The sequence below is a fragment of the Patella vulgata genome, chromosome 2, assembly GCF_932274485.2.
Source record: "Patella vulgata chromosome 2, xgPatVulg1.2, whole genome shotgun sequence".
Lineage (NCBI taxonomy): Eukaryota > Metazoa > Mollusca > Gastropoda > Patellidae > Patella > Patella vulgata.
This window is the reverse complement of record NC_065880.2, coordinates 88,373,743-88,392,265: the sequence shown is the minus strand read 5'-3', so window position 1 is coordinate 88,392,265 and position 18,523 is coordinate 88,373,743. Positions and strand designations below refer to the sequence as shown.

Genomic DNA, 18,523 nt, shown 5'->3' with positions numbered 1-18,523 from the left:
CAAGTAGAAGTCCTTGTCGATTTGATTACCTACTTCAATTGGACGTATGTCTCAACTGTGTACGAAGAAGGCAGTTATGGCGCCGAGTTTAATGAGGCGTTTAAGAACCTGGCCGAGAAGCGAGGTATCTGTATGGGTGTATCGCTGATTGTGAGAGGGTACCTGACAGACAAAACCGCTGATAAAGTTGTACAAGATCTTCTAACAGTGCCCCGTGCTCGAGCTGTGGTTTTAGTGGTACGAAATCGCGATATGGCCACGCTATTTCGATCCGTAAGACGACTAGGCCGCGGTGGTTACTTCAGATGGTTGGGTTCCGACACATGGGGCGGCAATATCCAGGATTTCACAGGAATTGAGGATGTCGGCCAGGGATCTCTAACGATTGGTTTTCAGTCTAGGTTTGTCAATCGTTTTGATAATTACTTGAAATATCTGACAGCAACAAATGGTACTTATAATCCCTGGTTTTCCGAATTCTTTGAAAGCAGATACAGCTGTAAATTCTATCCTGGTATCAACGATACACTCTGTGACAGAAATAAAAGTTTTGCGGCGGAATATTCGCCATTATGGACCAGTAGTTTGGTTATAGATGCTGTGTATACATACGCGTATGCTTTACATGACGTCATTCAAGGCTGTAAAGGGGCAGCCGATGAGAAAAAGTGTGTTGAGCCCGAGAAGATGTTGAAAGCTATCCGTAATTTGACATTCGAGGGTGAACATGGTCCGGTGTCATTCGATGAATTTGGTGACGGCAGTGCCACCTATACAGTTAGAACATTACGGCGGGTGAATGACGGATATTCTTTAGATGAAATAGCATTATGGGATACCAATATCAGATCTTTTACCTATTTCAACCCAGATTTGATAACATGGCCGACTGCCTCGGTGTCATCCAACATATTTCTGGTTTCCACGTGCAGCGACCCATGTAACCCAGGCTACCAAGCCGTAACTACGCAACCACATTGTTGTTGGTATTGTGAACAATGCTATATTAATGAAATTACTGTCTTCAAAAATGACAAGCCCACGTGTGAGGTGTGTCCAAAAGAGGGCGTATTTGCATGGCCGGATCCGACACGGACTCGGTGTGTTCCTATAGAGATAAACGTGTTATCAATGCCGGGGTTAGTCGGAACTGTTATATGTGCTTTGCTGCTTTTGGTGATGGTCGGAACATTCATAATTATCGCTATTTTCATGAGGAACATTGAATCGCCCCTCCTAGAAGCCAGTTGTAAAGAGTTATCGTTCTTGATGTTAATGGGTATTATAGCCTCGAATATTCTGACATTCTCCGTTGTAGTACCACCAACTGAGAGTTCCTGTATCCTGGTAGTAGCTGCTTTCCAGCTGAGCTTCACTTTTACCTACGGACCTTTCTTGGTTAAGACTAATCGTATGTACAGAACCTACAAAGCACAGTTGTTGAATATGGAAGCAAAGTTTACTGGGACAATGTATAATGTCATTTTTTCATTTATGATAGCCTTCACTCAGGTAGGTAAATGTTTCTGTTAAAGCAAAACTAAGGACAACAACGACAAAAAATTAATATTGGGCAATTCGACCCCGAATTTTGCGTAGTTTTGTTGGGGACTTTCTGCAACACCATCAAGGACAAGGAGTAGGGTATCCTAACTAACTTCGTGGGCTTTCTCTGAGTACTCTGGTTTCAATACACTTCTAAAATCACCGTTGCGCCAATCTCCCCCAATACTCATCCAATATCACCCAATGACCCAATATTCACCCAATGCTCACCCTGTACTACATAATACTGACCCAATACGCAACCAATACTAACCCAATATTAACCAATACTAACCCAATACTACACAATACTGATCCAATACCACCTGATGTTGTTACATAATACTGACCCAATACTACATAATACTGATACTGACCCAATATTAACCAATACTAACCCAATACTACCAAATACTCAACCAGTACTACATAATACGGACCAAATACTCGACTAATACTACGTAATACTCATCCAATACTCAACCAATACTACATAATACTCATCCAATACTACATAATACTCATCCAATACTCAACCAATACTACATAATACTCATCCAATACTCAACCAATACTACATAATACTCATCTAATACTACATAATACTCATCCAATACTAAACAAATACTACATAATACTGACCCAATACTCGACTAATACTACGTAATACTCATCCAATACTCAACCAATACTACATAATACTCATCCAATACTACCCAGTACGAACACATATACCACATACTCACCCAATTGTGATAGTCAAGGCCCTGTCATTAAATTGAGTAAATAGCCTTGCTCAGGTTGGGGACCTGAAAGGGGTTAAGGAACAAGTAAAGCCTTTATGACCTCTCTCCAAAATACAAAAATGAACATGGATCTGTAAAAGAAATATGTGAATAAACTATAAAACAATAGAAATGAATACATTACATATTTACACATTGACTACACAGTTGTTCCTGTTCACATTGATAAAGTTGGTTACACTGCTCCCGTCAAAATCAAAAACTAGTAACTCATTTTTTTTACTAGGGTACGTGCTCCCTCTTGTTGTACTAGATATTCCAATGTTTTGATTTTGTAAGCAGTTACTTACACCCATGACACAACCTAGCAACTTCCTCCATTTGCCTAGTATACCACAGAAAAACCTAGTAACTCAATAGTCAAATCAATGGATAAGCTGGGGTTTAATATTCATTCATTACGTTTTCCTTTGTTTTCTCAAAATAAGAAAAACGTGAGTTACTAGGTATTGCCTTTTGATGGGATACTGATCTTAAAACCTCCTGCTGATGTTAAAAACCAAGTGGGCCTTCTCAAAGAGACAGGAATTAACCCCCGGACCCCCCCCCCCCCCCCCCACACACACACACACTCTGAATACGCACCTGAAATATAAATCACCTTACATCATGAAGATATAATATCTATATGCGTATAAAACAAAATGGCATGACATTTAAAGAAACTGGTGCGTCAATTTTATTGATCAAATAATTATCATCAAAGGTTTGTTTTTGTTTCTGGTGATAAATGGACTACTCATGTCTAATTATGTTTTATGTCTTATTAAGTATCAAATTAGTTGTAAGTTATATTATCGAACGACTAGTGTCAATTTGGAATAAATCACTTGACTTTCATGGTATTCATTTCAAAGGGTTGTAAAAGGAATAATATTTGACTATATGAACTGTACAGGTTAGTAAAATTTTATTTTTCAACAAATCGAACCCGTCAAAAACGTCTATTTCTAGTTTGGTAATGTATTTGGTAGGGGTGGCCAAATAAGTGTGGCTAACGCGTGCACATTGGATCATTAGATCCAGCATCAGATCCATCGTTTTTACGGCAGTTATAATGTGGTCTCTACTCAAACACAAACCTAGCTTCCGATATTAAACAGTTCCAACAATAAAGGTAACTCCTGTAATATATTGAGACCTTGGCTTACCATTTTGGCCAGAACTTGTACATACGAATTCAGTTAGAACTAAGAACTCAAGAGTCTTTGAGATATCAATTATCATTTAGTCAGAACTAAGACTTCAGAGTCTTTGAGATACAATTCAATCAGAACAAGGACCTTGGAACCTAGAGATATCATTCTGTCAGAACTAAGACCTCAGAGTCTTTGAGATACAATTCATTCAGAACTAGAACCTTCGAGATTTTGTACATACATTCCAACTCAGTTAGAACTAAGACCCCAGAGACTCTGAGACAGCATTCAGTCAGAACTAGAACCCTGGAGACCTTGTACATACATTCCAATTCAGTTAGAAATAAGGTCTTAGAGTCTTGGAGATACCATTCTGTTAGAACTAAGGCCCTGCAGACTTTGACATAACAGTGCATTTAGAACTAGGACCTTAGCGTTTTTCAAATACCAGTTCAGTCAGAATTGGGACCTTCGAGACTTTAACATACCAGTTCATTAGAACTAATGCCTTAGAAAACTTTATGCATACCAGTTTAGTCAGACCAAAGACCTTAGGGACCCTGAACGTACCGACTAGGGATTTCGAAAACATACCTATTCGGTTAACCTGTTTTATGACCAAGATCATTTGCAATGGGAATTGTGATTATAACTTTACATTTATAGGTATGTGGATACCAAGAGTCCCGTTGGTGCTGCTGATAGTCCAAATGTGTTTTGTTGCTATGGCTACCATACACAATCCTGGTAATTTGCCCCAGGTGGCGTTTATTCGTCCTGGTGATTATACTCTAGGGGGCGTACTTCCCGTCCATTATGCTTCTTCGGACGACATGTGTAGCGACCGTATCCAGGGATTTGCCGTGTATCAGAAGCTAGAAGCCATCGCGTTCGCCGTGGAAGAAATCAACAGTAGGGACGACTTGCTGCCCAACAAGACACTTGGTTTTGTAATACTCGATGACTGCTCTAAAGATACTACGGCTTTAACGAGAGCTCTTCATTTCGTGCAGACATCATCCCCGAATGGAAGCTGGAATGAAGACGGTGAAGCGATGTTCCATGGAAAAATCAGGAGTTATGATGTGATCGGCGTTATCGGTTCAGAAAGTAGCAGAAATACGGTTCAAATGGCCGACATGTTGTCCATGTTTAAAGTTCCTCAAATTAGCTATATCTCCACCAGTCCGGCACTGAGCAACAAAATAAGCTTTCCATACTTCTCTCGAGTTGTTCCTTCAGACAAGCTTCAGGTGGGAGTCCTTGTGGATATACTGACCTACTTTAACTGGACATATGTGTCAGTTGTGTACCAGGAAGGCAGTTATGGAGCAGGGTTATATAGGGAATTTAGACACCTGGCAGAGAAGCGAAGTCTTTGTCTCGCTGTTGCCATGGCTGTCAGTGGTTACCTATCTGACCAAAGCGCCGACAAAATCATCCAAGATCTGTTGACTGTGCCCCGGGCACGTGTTATCGTCTTGGTAGTGGCAAATCGTAATGTGGGCAATATCTTTCGCGCAGTGAGACGATTAGGCCGTGTTGGATACTTCAGATGGTTAGGTTCCGATGCATGGGGCGGCAATGTCCAGGATTTCACAGGAATTGAGGATGTCGGCCAGGGATCCCTAACGATTGGTTTTCAATCTAGGTTTGTTAATCGTTTTGATAATTACCTAAAATATCTGACAGCAACAAATGGTTCTTATAATCCCTGGTTTTCCGAAGTCTTTGAAAGCAGATACAACTGTAAATTCTATCCTGGTATCAACGATACACTCTGTGACAGAAATAAAAGTTTTGAGGCGGATTATTCGCCATTATGGACCAGTAGTTTGGTTATAGATGCTGTGTATACATACGCGTACGCTTTACACGACGTCATTCAAGGCTGTAAAGGAGAAACCGATGAGAAAAGGTGTGTTGAGCCCGAGAAGATGTTGAAAGCGATCCGTAATTTGACATTCGAGGGTGAACATGGTCCGGTGTCATTCGATGAATTTGGTGACGGCAGTGCCACCTATACAGTTAGAACATTACGGCGGGTGAATGGCGGATATTCTTTAGATGAAATAGCATTATGGGATACCAATATCAGATCTTTTACCTATTTCAACCCAGATTTAATAACATGGCCGACTGCCTCGGTGTCATCGAACAGATTTCTGGTGTCCACGTGCAGCGACCCATGTGACCCAGGCTACCAAGCCGTAACTACGCAACCACATTGTTGTTGGTATTGTGAACAATGCTATATTAATGAAATTACTGTCTTCAAAAATGACAAGCCCACGTGTGAGGTGTGTCCTAAAGAGGGCGTATTTGCATGGCCGGATCCGACACGGACTCGGTGTGTTCCTATAGAGATAAACGTGCTATCAATGCCGGGGTTGGTCGGAACAGTTATATGTGCTTTGCTGCTTCTGGTGATGGTCGGAACGTTCATAATTATCGCTATTTTCATGAGGAATATTGAATCGCCCTTGCTAGAAGCCAGTTGTAAAGAGTTGTCGTTCTCGATGTTGATGGGTATTATAGCCGCGAATATTCTGACATTCTCCGTTGTGGTGCCACCAACTGAAAGTTCCTGTATTCTGGTAGTCGCTGCCTTCCAGCTGAGCTTCACTTTTACCTACGGGCCTTTCTTGGTTAAGATTAATCGTATGTATAGAATTCAAAAAGCAGGGTTGCTGAATATGGAAGCAAAGTTTACAGGAGCATTACCTAGTGTCATATTTACGTTTATGATAGATTTCACTCAGGTAAGAGAGAGAGAGAGAGAGCTCCCAAAGAAACCTCACATTGTAAGGCAGGTGTACCTGTTTACTCCTTGTCACGCACATCCGCAGTCAAGAGAGAGAGAGAGAGAGAGAGAGAGATAGAGCTCGTAAAGAAAACTCACATTGTAAGGCAGGTTTACCTACTCCTTGTCAAACACAACCGCAATCAAGTGTGAGAGAGAGAGAGAGGGAGAGAGAGAGAGAGAGAAAACCCTCACATTGTAAGGCAGGTGTCCCTACTCCTTGTACGAAATCACCTACTCCATTTTGAGATTGACACCTTTGGATATTTGTGCATGTTGTTTTATATTACACCGGAAAACACCGGTATTTAGTGTATTTCCGGTATTTAGTGTTTTTCCGGTGTTTTCCGGTATTCAGTATAAAATGGTGTTTTCCGGTTGTTTTCCGCTGCTGTCCGGTCGTTTTCCGGTATATAGTATTGACGTTGTTTTATTTTTAATTTTTATTTATATAATATCATCAGAAACAGATATATTCACTTCTTTATTTCCAATGTTCGTTTGCCATTTGGGGTATAGTTTTATTTTTAATGACATCTACATGTACTTTGTCTATTGTAGATCGTCATTTTGGTTGTGTCAGCTCAATTTGATCCACCGGAACCACGGACAGTAATGTGGAGTCTGGATGTTAATTACGTGGAGTCTGCTTGTCAACTCGGTCACTATGGTTTCCTGAGTTCATTGACCTTTAACCTATTACTCTTGTTGCTATGCACCTATCACGCAATTAAAGGAAGACACGTCAAAGATATGGATACCACGCACGAGAATAAATTCATCAACATCTGCATCTACACGTCTATTGTTCTATGGATAGGATTTCCCGCTTCTTATTTCACGTCAGACAAGCTTATCGTTCAGTCCATCATTATGTGCATCGCTTCCATAACTAATTCCGCCATATTTCTTTGTCTGCTGTTTGGATCTAAAGTTTACAGTTTGTACAACCCGATCCCGGAAAACTCGGTGGGACAGCAACCACCAGCACCACCCCCAGCCACCACTACAGAAACCCTGAATACTCTCGATGTAAGAAGAACATCATTTGATGACAACACAGCACAACTTACAACCTCGAACATGTAGGATGCAGACTGCCCTGATCTCCAAAGGTGGAAACTCGAGTCACTTACAACTCGACTTGATGTTGTTAGTTAGTTGTATTTTACGTCCGCTTCCACCGAGGTGATATATGTCGACTTGACATATCTATTACTTCTTGAGTCGCGGCGAGGGGGGCATAACTCTGACTTGCTTCATTCGTTGGCAACGTGAATGGGACACGCACTGGTCAGTGACAAAGACTCGACTCGGACTCAAGGTGCTGCGACTCGGGATTCGACTCGGACTTGCTCCAACCTCTGTCATCTCCACCAAATATAGCAGTTCTTCTTATGCATAACGCCCCACCCTCTCTTTGTTTCGTCTCTTTTCTAGATAAACCCAATCATTCCCAGCAGGGCGGTCGTAAAGCAGATGCCCGTGTACCATGCTAATCAATGTATGTTGAAATGATTGTGTTTTTCTAGGCTCATGATATATTGTTCAAACGTTTGTATTGATTAACCTTTGATGCACCGTATATTTTGTAATGTTTAAACACTAATATTGTTAAACTATAATAAAAATATGTTGAATGTTATCGATCATTTACATTTTTATTTCTGTGAGGGGTTGTGTAGGTTGGGGTCCAAGTGCACTGGTTTTCTCAGTGGACTACACTACTGTTAAGGTGTCCCGGATTCACGGACACGATTACTTTTATATCCATGCCCAGACACGCTCACTTTTAAATACATTCCCAGATCAATCAGATTAAAATACAGATCTATATTTCGTTTTGTTTTGTTTTATTATACTTTTGATAGCCTACACTACATGAAGATCTGACCAGTTGTAGTGGAGGATCGCGTCAGGTGTGATACGAACGACTTTTGGCCTTATGACGTCAGATATTGATTAATCAATCAGCGCTGGCGTTTAAACACAGTTCCGTGCACCTCATTGGCTAATCCCTCACATCATCCAGAACGAGGGTTATATAAAAACTCTTCCAGATCCTACCGTAGTAAAGACAAGTAAAACAAAATTTTGAACTATAAAAAAACGAAACGAAATCAGCTCTGTGTTTGAATCAGATTGTTCCCAGACATGGTTCTGTTTAGTCATCGGTTGTTCAGTGAGTGAGATGTTGGCTCGCTAGACTGGAGGTCTTGCGTTCCCTCACGATGTTGGCAGAGAAAATTCCACGGGAAGTAGGAAGTTAAACCCCATTTCGTTTTATTTGTTTGTTCTTCCATCTTTCAGGGGGTGGTTGGTGTGTGTATGTGTGTGTGGGGGGGGGGGGGGTAGTGTGGCGTGGTAATTACGGTTTAGTGTGTGTCCTTTTAGTGTGTAATACTGTTTATATTTCAGTTATGTATATATAAATGCACAGTGTATTTCAATAATAAAATAACATTTAAAAAAAGGGATATTCTTGTATTTCCAGGGTATCCTTACTCTCATTTGGCCTTGTTTTCCTACGCACCTGTCCTGTCCAAGATACCCCACCATGCTCTTATACCACGTGCCTACGCGTTAAGCCTATAAAGTCAACTTTCTTATAAATTACATAATCTTTATAAAATAGGTCTTACCGTTTCTGGAAACCGAATACAAAAATAGAATCTATTCATTTTCGTTTAAACACGCGCCAGTACTAATATGGTTAATATCTGGACAATCTCTACAAATTTACAGTCTCATATAAACTTTAGCTTTTACATTAAATATTAAGACAATAACCGGATTGCTGGCTATCAGATTTTCTCCTGACATTTCTAGATATGAATCTGTTAATCAATGTATTTTATTATTCATATAGCCAGCATAGCTCATGATTTATTCAAACGGAACAATAAAATGATATGACAGGACGAGTGCCCGATTCAGGCGAAGAAAGGAGAGAGAGAGAGAGAGAATGGGGTTTAACGTCCACTCGACACAAACTAGGTCATTTCGGGACTAACATATGGTTTAATTTTATTTCAATAATTCGCTTGCGCGTAGGGGTCTTTAGCAGTGGGAGGAAACCGGAGGACCCGGAGAAAACCCACGAGGTTGGACAGGCGACCCTACTCCTTGTCACGTACAACCGGGGATTCGAAACCACGCCAGTCGACTCAATGACAGACTTTATGATACAGCGTGCGCACGCTAACCATTCAGCCATCCAACCCCCCCACGAAGAAAGGCAACAAGCTACAGACTCTTTAGCAGTAAATATTTGAAAGGGATGACATATGGGCGGTATGATTGGCTCTTGACATTGTATAATAATTTTTCTTTCTTCTGCAAGATAAAGTTTAAAACAATTTTTAAATTAGTAAGAAAAGGGAATAAATGAAGAGAGGCAATAGTCTCTTTCATGTGGTGATGGGATCGGATAATGGGGCGGCATCCCGATGTTCTTGGATACCTTTACTATTTCCAGAAGACAACTCGAGAATCAAGCAATGAGACTCTTCGGTTCAACAAACTGTAAAAATCAGCCTTCTTCCGGCCCCGCGATAATAAACCTCAGTAAGAAAATGTCGAACATCAGCCAAAATGACAGTCACCAAAAATAGGCGACATCAGTCGATGACGACAAATGGCATCTCCACCATGTGATGTGTTGGGATCGGTTAATGGGGTGTAATTCCGAGGTTCTTGGGTTTCTTTAAGCTATCTCAGTAACGACTCCATCTTTGTTTCACCTCTCACTAAAAAGGTCACGGGTCATTTAATTAACAAAGGGAAATAACTCACAACAAAAGGGAATGGACTCCAATATTGTAGGAGAGAACTAACTACATGTAATAACAACTATATGACACTCTCCCACCCAATCCATTACCCTTTCGACCCGAGGAAGATCAGCGTGTGTTTTAAACACAATACATATTGGCCTAAGGTACACAAGATTATGAGGTCTTAGTTTTCAGCCTGTCAAGCCCATAGGTAAACTAAATGATACATGTATCTATAGACGAGGATCCACATAAACGGCGTGTAAAGTATCGGTGCTGTATGAATGAGTTCGGGATTGGGTGCGATGCTCAAAACGTGAAAATTATTACAAATGAGTAGTAGATCTGTTCGTTTTAATTTGATCATTGTGGCTTGGGAATCTTGGTGAAATAGGCCGGACAGCGGTGAAAAATAGGCCGGACAGCGGTGCTACGACCTACTCTTATATAGAATTCCTCTAATATCGATTATTTTACGTGCACGGGACCTCGGGTTTTCGACCCATCCGAACGACTAAACTCTGTTCCTTGTCAGGCTCTGTGTCCCGCATCACCGCCAAGGGGAAACCAAACCGATGAACTTTCCCGACCAACACCGTAATCGAACACGGAACCTTCAGCTCAGCGAGGAACTAAATAAATGGGGTTTAACAGTTTACTTGTCTGAAAATAAATAAAAATGAAATTGGGTTTAACGTCCTGCTGTCCTGCTCCGACTGGGCTAATGAAGACGGACATACGGTTTAACGTCCTGCTGTCCTGCTCCGACTGGGATAATGAAGACGGACATACGGTTTAACGTCCTGCTGTCCTGCTCCGACTGGGCTAATGAAGACGGACATACGGTTTAACGTCCTGCTGTCCTGCTCCGACTGGGCTAATGAAGACGGACATACGGTTTAACGTCCTGCTGTCCTGCTACGACTGGGCTAATGAAGACGGACATACGGTTTAACGTCCTGCTGTCCTGCTCCGACTGGGCTAATGAAGACGGACATACGCCGTGCATTGTACTATGTATTGAAGGATAACGTTGCCAATAATATTATTTCACAAAATAAACATGTCAGCAGTTCAAAACACGTATTTTAGTTTTAGAATTTTCAATTTCCATTGCTCCACAATATCAATGTCACAGTGTTAAAATACAGAATACACTTTTCAATAATACTAAATACAGTATAATAGTTATTTTACACATTACACTTCTCCATTCTGCATTTTGCATAATAGACAAATGCATAATAGAACTTAGCATATTAGAACATATACTTTATATGGGATCTAAATTAATAATTTACGCCATCAGTCCACAAGGCCAATGGGCAGAGATCAAGCTGGCATACAATAAGTCCCCATACAATAAGACGGCTTACCATGCAATAAGAGCGAATCAAGCTAGCATGCAATAAGGAATTCGCTGGATGACCACGCGCTCGGTATGGCTAATCCTAACCTTGCATTGTAGCGGCCTAGCGAATATTCACTGCTGATCAGTGTGGGATGTACCTTATAATCTTTGGTCATTTGTCTAAACATCGCTTATCGTCATGTTAAAGTGTCAACGCCCAAATTAGAGGATGCAATTAATTGTTAGAGATAAGGAAACTCGTTAAAATAAGGAAATAACTAAGATATTAATTTGCATCAATCAACTATGGTCTAAAGACTTTCCTCGTTTGACTTGAAAGAAGGATGTCTCTGATTTCAGTTTCAAACAAATTTGACTTGTCAATTTGCGTATTTGTATTTCTTTCCCTTTTTAAGTTATTTAAACGGTTTCACTTGGTATTTAAAGCCATTACAAGCTGTAGGTTTACATGATGTAACAGCTCATACGTCTGTAGGTTCATTTGATATAACAGCATAAGAGGTAGGTGTAAAATATTTATAAAATCTTAAAACTTGCTAACATATTAGTTGGTCGAAAGATTATAAGTAAACTTTAAGGAATAGTTCTCTGAAAACGCAGCACATTTATCAGTTTTCACCATTCGGCCGGGCCCACATAATTTGCTCAGTTTAATCCAAACGATTTTGTTTCAGACCGACAGTCATGATCAACAGTAGGCCTACTTGTGCGGATATCTAATATTTAAAAGTTTCAAAATCGATCGATCGGCATACTACGGGTAACAAATCACATTTATAAACAAAATAACAAATCATTCGACCATTATTTACCCCATTATTAGTCCAGACAGTTCCTTAGATTCACCTTTGTTAGTCGCACAGGACTTCCGACCTGGTAAAGAAAGCTGCCTGGTCTTTCGAAAGGGACGAAACCCAAGATGCCTCTGACAGTTCAAAATCAAAATAAGGGTGGCCTGTAGAAGCCCTTGACGGGTGGAATTCAGCTGAAAATCCCGATCCTACCACCAGATATCATGTCGGAGAGAGGCATTTGGGTTATGGCTATTCGGCAATGCTTCATATTTAACAAATGCAAATTGTTGCATATTTGTATTTAAGGGTCTTTATTCCGGATTTTCACACACACACACATGATTTTCAATTTATAAGAAAATATTTTGTTTTTGTGTTTTTAAATTGTTGTATCTTTACAGGATTGAATGATGATCCTAATTAGTGTTATAATTTACAGGTATGTCGCTGCCAGGAGTCCTGTTGGTGCTGATGGTCCAAATATCATATTTTGTTGCTATGGCTACCATACACAAACCTGGTAATTTACCTAAGGTGGCGTTTATTCATCCTGGTGATTATAAAATAGGGGCTATTCTCTCCGTCCATATTACTTCTCCAGATAAGATGTGCGGTGATCGTATCCGTGAATTTGCCGTGTATCAGAACCTAGAAAGCATTGCGTTCGCCGTGGACGAAATCAACGGACGGAATGATCTGTTGCCCAACAGGACACTTGGTTTTGTAATACTTGATGACTGCTCCAAAGCAACATCCTCGTTAACGAGAGCTCTGCATTTCGTTCAGACGCCATCTCCATCAGGTGGAGCTAGCAGCTCAGAAATGTCCCATGGAAAGTTCAAAGACTACGATGTTATTGGTCTTATCGGACCGGAGAGTAGTGCAAATGCAGTTCAGACCGCCGATTTACTCTCGCTGTTCAAAGTGCCTCAGATCAGCTACATCTCTACCAGTCCCTTGCTGAGCAACAAAAGAGTCTTCCCATACTTCTCTCGGATTGTTCCTTCGGACAAGCTTCAAGTAGAAGTCCTTGTCGATTTGGTTACCTACTTTAATTGGACGTATGTCTCTATTGTGTACGAAGAAGGCAGTTATGGCGCCGAGTTTAATAAAGCGTTTAAGAACCTGGCCGAGAAGCAAGGTATCTGTATGGGTATATCGCTGATTGTGAGAGGGTACTTGACAGACAAAACCGCTGATAAAGTTGTACAAGATCTTCTAACAGTGCCCCGTGCTCGAGCTGTCGTTTTGGTGGTATCAAACAAAAATATGGCCACGTTATTTCGTTCAGTCACACGATTAGGACGCGTTGGATACTTCAGATGGTTGGGTTCCGATGCATGGGGCGGCAATGTGCAGGATTTCACAGGAATTGAGGATGTCGGCCAGGGATCTCTAACGATTGGTTTTCAATCTAGGTTTGTCAATCGTTTTGATAATTCCCTAAAATATCTGACAGCAACAAATGGTTCTTATAATCCCTGGTTTTTCGAATTCTTTGAAAACAGATACAACTGTAAATTCTATCCTGGTATCAACGATAAACTCTGTGACAGAAATAAAAGTTTTGAGGCGGATTATTCGCCATTATGGACCAGTAGTTTGGTTATAGATGCTGTGTATACATACGCGTACGCGTTACATGACGTCATTCAAGGTTGTAAAGGGGCAGCCAATGAGAAAAAGTGTGTTGAGCCCGAGAAGATGTTGAAAGCTATCCGTAATTTGACATTCGAGGGTGAACATGGTCCGGTGTCATTCGATGAATTTGGTGACGGCAGTGCCACCTATACAGTTAGAACATTACGGCGGGTGAATGATGGATATTCTTTAGATGAAATAGCATTATGGGATACCAATATCAGATCTTTTACCTATTTCAACCCTGATTTGATAACATGGCCGCCTGCCTCGGTGTCATCGAACAGATTTCTGGTATCCACGTGCAGCGACCCATGTGACCCAGGCTACCAAGCCGTAACTACGCAACCACATTGTTGTTGGTATTGTGAAGAATGCAATATTAATGAAATTACCCTCTTCAAAAATGACACGGCCACGTGTGAGGTGTGTCCTAAAGGGGGCGTGTTTGAATGGCCGGATCCGACACGGACTAAATGTCTTCCTATAGCGATAAATGTGCTATCAATGCCAGGGTCGGCGGGAACTGTTATAAGTGCTTTGCTGCTTCTGGTGATCGTCGGAACGTTCATAATTATCGCTATTTTGATGAGGAATATTGAATCTCTCGTGCTAGAAACCAGTTCTGAAGAGTTGTCATTCTTGATGTTGATGGGTATTATAGCCTCGAATATTCTGACATTCTCCGCTGTAGTACCACCAACGCAGGGTTCCTGTAATCTAGTAGTCGGTGCCTTCCAGCTGAGCTTCACATTTACTTACGGACCTTTCTTAGTGAAGACTAATCGCATTTATAGAATTCAAAAAGCACAGTTGTTGAATATGGAAGCAAAGTTTACAGGAGCATTACCTAGTATCATATTTACGTTTATGATATATTTCACTCAGGTAAGAGAGAGAGAGAGAGAGAGCTCCCAAAGAAACCTCACATTGTCAGGCAGGTGTACCTACTCCTTGTCACACACAACCGCAGTCACGAGAGAGAGAGAGAGAGAGATCCCAAAGAAACCTCACATTGTAAAGCAGGTGTACCTACTCCTTGTACGAAATCACCCACTCCATTTTGAGATTGATACCTTTGGATATTATTGCATGTTATTTTATTTTTAATTTTTATTTATTTAATATCCGCATATAAGAGAGGGAGCTTATAAATTTATAAATGACAGGAAACCGAAGAGCTTCCAGAAAAGGCAGGTGAACCTACTCGTTGTCAGAACAAACATAGATTTTTAAGTACCAAGTTATTCACTTCATGGTTAGCTTATGCGCGTTGTATTATAAGGTTTGTCATTGAGTCAACTGGCATGGTTTCGATTCCCCGGTTGTACGTGACAAGGAGTAAGGTCGCCTGTCCAACCTCGTGGGTTTTCTCCGGGCCCCCGGGTTCCCTCCACTGCTAAAGACCCGTACGCACAAGCGAATTATTGACATAAAATTGAACCATATGTTAGTCGGGAATGACCTACTTTGGCTGGAGTGGACAATAAACTTTCTTTCTCTCTCTCACTCTCTGGAGGTTCATTTGCCATGTTTTATATTTTAAAGGAGCTAAATCGCCAATATTTGGGACCTACAAATTGACACAAATGGGTCGCAACGTATATAATAATGTAATTTGAATGTATATAAACTGATTTACATTCAATCGTTTCCGTTTCTACTCTACTTTCAAAGCAGTTATGTTCGGTGAAATAGGCCAGAAGTCTCAATCGAATGGCAATCTCTAGCGTCTGGTTATTCCCGTCTACACCGATAGTATGTATTGCGCATGAACTCCAGATAAGAATATGGGATCACCGTTTGACATGAGTTGTGGAATATGTCTTACCTCGTTATCCCGAGTTGCTTGTTACAAATTGCGCTGAAACGCATTATGGTACACGATTCGTGTACCAATCGTAAAATGTTTATTTTGTCTTAAATATTGGATATCAGAAGCCCATCGTTTCCCGGTAACATCACAACACCAATTTTGATGAAAATTGACAAATTATTCGTGTTTTCATTGTAGAAGGTTTTGGATGATATTGAGTTAGAGACTTAGCTATCCTCTAATGTCATGTACTTTGTCTATTGTAGATCGTCATTTTGGTTGTGTCAGCTCATTTTGATCCACCGGAACCGCTGACAGTAATGTGGAGTCCGTATGTGAATTACGTGGAGTCTGCTTGTCAACTTGGTCACTATGGTTTCCTGAGTTCACTGACCTTTAACCTGGTGCTCTTGTTGCTATGCGCCTATCACGCGATTAAAGGAAGAAACGTCAAGGATATAGATACAACGCACGAGAATAAATTCATCAACATCTGCGTCTACACGTCTATTGTTCTATGGCTAGGTTTTCCCGCGTGTTATTTCACGTCAGACAAGCTTATCGTTCAGTCCATCATTATATGCATCGCTTCCATAACTAATTCCGTCATATTTCTTTGTCTGCTGTTCGGATCTAAAGTTTACACATTGTACAACCCGATCCCGGAAAACTCGGTGGGACAGCAACCACCAGCACGTCCAGCCACCGCTACAGAAACCCTGAATACTCTCGACCTAAGAAGAGCATCATTTGATGACAACACAGCACAACTTACAACCTCGAACATGTAGGATGCAGACCACCAATTACTTCCCTTATCTTCACCAACAAATGTAGCCCCCCTCTCTCTCTTTCTCTCTCTCTCTCATATATATAACCTGATCAGATTAATTTTCTTAAAAATTACAAAATCGTTCCCCATCCTGAATAAAATGTATTGTTTATAAAATAAAATGTATTATAATTAAAGATATATTTGGACTAAAAACATATTCAAAGTAACCAATCTATCAAATATTTGCTTCAATTCCCTTTCAAAACTTTGTATTCGCCGGGGATACCTCTAGCTATAAGTAAGCTGTTGTTGGACGCAATTTCTGTCGACTTAGCTTCATTGTGGGAGGGTCCATTTTTCAGAGTGTATTTATCATTACTTACTGTACATTTACCATACATATTGAGGCCTAAGTAAATTCTTAATTATTTCTGTCAACTTCTTTTTCCGCCGTTTATTTGCAGGGTCTTTTGTACGTTGACACCCCTCCATGTTCCCAAAACCGCCTAACCATTTGATCAAGAAATAACCACCGCTCCCTTACTTAAGCTGGCACACAATAAGCTGGCAGATAACAGTCGGGTTGCCAATTAGTGATACCCTGCCAATTTTGCCCAGTGCTTGCCCCATGGTCGTTTTTCAGGTAATCCAGTATTTTTCTAGTAAGATTGGGTTTCTATACATTCCATATATACCAAAATTGACACACTTTCTTGAAAACAATACCGAGCTCTCGGTCTTAGAATTTATCTAGAGAAAATCTCGCCAATCCGAGTTATACAGAGCCTGGGGAAAAAAAGTTGAGAATCCGCGGGTTTTTCCTTTGAATGAAACTTGGTTTAACGTCCTACTTTTCTGCATTCGGCAAACCTCGACAGACCATCATACAAAGCTTTCAATGTCTGAGGCTGTTTTTCTTTCAAGTTTATCCCATTTTTTTTCAATAAAGGACAACTCTGGCATTTTGAGAACTCCTTTCTAAAAGTGCCAACCGGTGGCCGCATATACTTTTCTGGGAAAGTATCTTTAAATCCTACAGTGTCTAGACACTTGCCATACAAAAAAAAAACAATCTAATTATTAACGTTCGAACACGCGCAAATCCTAATACGGTTAATTTCTGGGCAATTACTACACAATCGTAGTGTTTTCATTTTGGTTTTAGTCTCTATCACTAAGCCTGAAATAAACCTTAGCTTTTACATTAAATATTAAGACAATAACCAGATTGTTGTTTATCAGATTATCTCCTGACATTTCTAAATATCAAACTATTAATCAATCGATATTATTACTCATATCACCAGCATTATGACTGATATGCAGGACAATAAAATGATAGGACAGGATACTAAAACTAAGGCTGTAGATAGTTGTCTGTGTGCATAGGCTTACAGGGAAATTTTTGACTGGGGGGGGGGGGGGGGCGGTGGTGGTTGGTGCCCAAAAAATGTAGTTAGGTTCTTAGTATGTTACATAATAATAATAAATTCGCTGTTAAATTGGACACATTCAAGAACACAATATTTTTTTATACAACTTTTACAAAGTACAATTGTGTGCCAAAATTTTTCCCAGCATTTGGTGCCCAACCCCAGCTCGTACGCCTATGTCTGTGTGCACAATGGTGTAAACAGTACCCGATTCGGACGGAGAAAGGCTATTCCATCTGTGGGGCCTAAAGTCTATAACAAAAGTTTAGGGACACCTTGTGAAATTGCCTCAATTTTGACAATTTTGATTCGATGGAAGAATTCTAAGTGCTCGTTGGTCCTAGTGGAATGAAACTTCGTTTATACCCACCACGCCAGTTGACTCAATGACCGAACCTATGATACAACGCGCTCGTACTAACCATTTGTTCATCCAACCCTCCTATTACGAATGGTTAGCAGATTGTCATCCAGTGACAATGTTAGCTGTTCATTTTAATTTGATCATTGTGACTTGGGAATGCGGATCAGATATGTAGTGCGCTATGGCAGCGGCGCTTCGGTCTTCTCTTATATCGAATTCCAACTATATATACCAAGAGGTCATTACGTGCACGCCAGTG

The 18,523-nt window shown here is 40.6% G+C and overlaps 1 protein-coding gene across 1 annotated transcript; it reads left to right on the top strand.

The window, feature by feature from the left end:
* Positions 1 to 11,884: 11,884 nt before the first annotated feature.
* On the top strand, positions 11,885 to 16,553 carry LOC126810057 (metabotropic glutamate receptor 4). The gene is made up of 3 exons (XM_050535003.1): positions 11,885 to 11,942; positions 12,675 to 14,764; positions 15,959 to 16,553. Exons 2-3 carry the CDS (start codon positions 12,677 to 12,679, stop codon positions 16,481 to 16,483), a joined length of 2,613 nt encoding a protein of 870 aa, XP_050390960.1. The 5' UTR covers positions 11,885 to 11,942; positions 12,675 to 12,676; the 3' UTR covers positions 16,484 to 16,553.
* Positions 16,554 to 18,523: the final 1,970 nt, after the last annotated feature.

Excerpts from the sequence above, each read along its gene's own strand:
- LOC126810057 (XM_050535003.1), top strand. The coding sequence starts at position 12,677 with ATGTCGCTGCCAGGAGTCCTGTTGGTGCTGATGGTCCAAATATCATAT. Across the intron at positions 14,765-15,958 it reads TTATGATATATTTCACTCAG|ATCGTCATTTTGGTTGTGTC; the intron begins GTAAGAGAGAGA and ends TGTCTATTGTAG.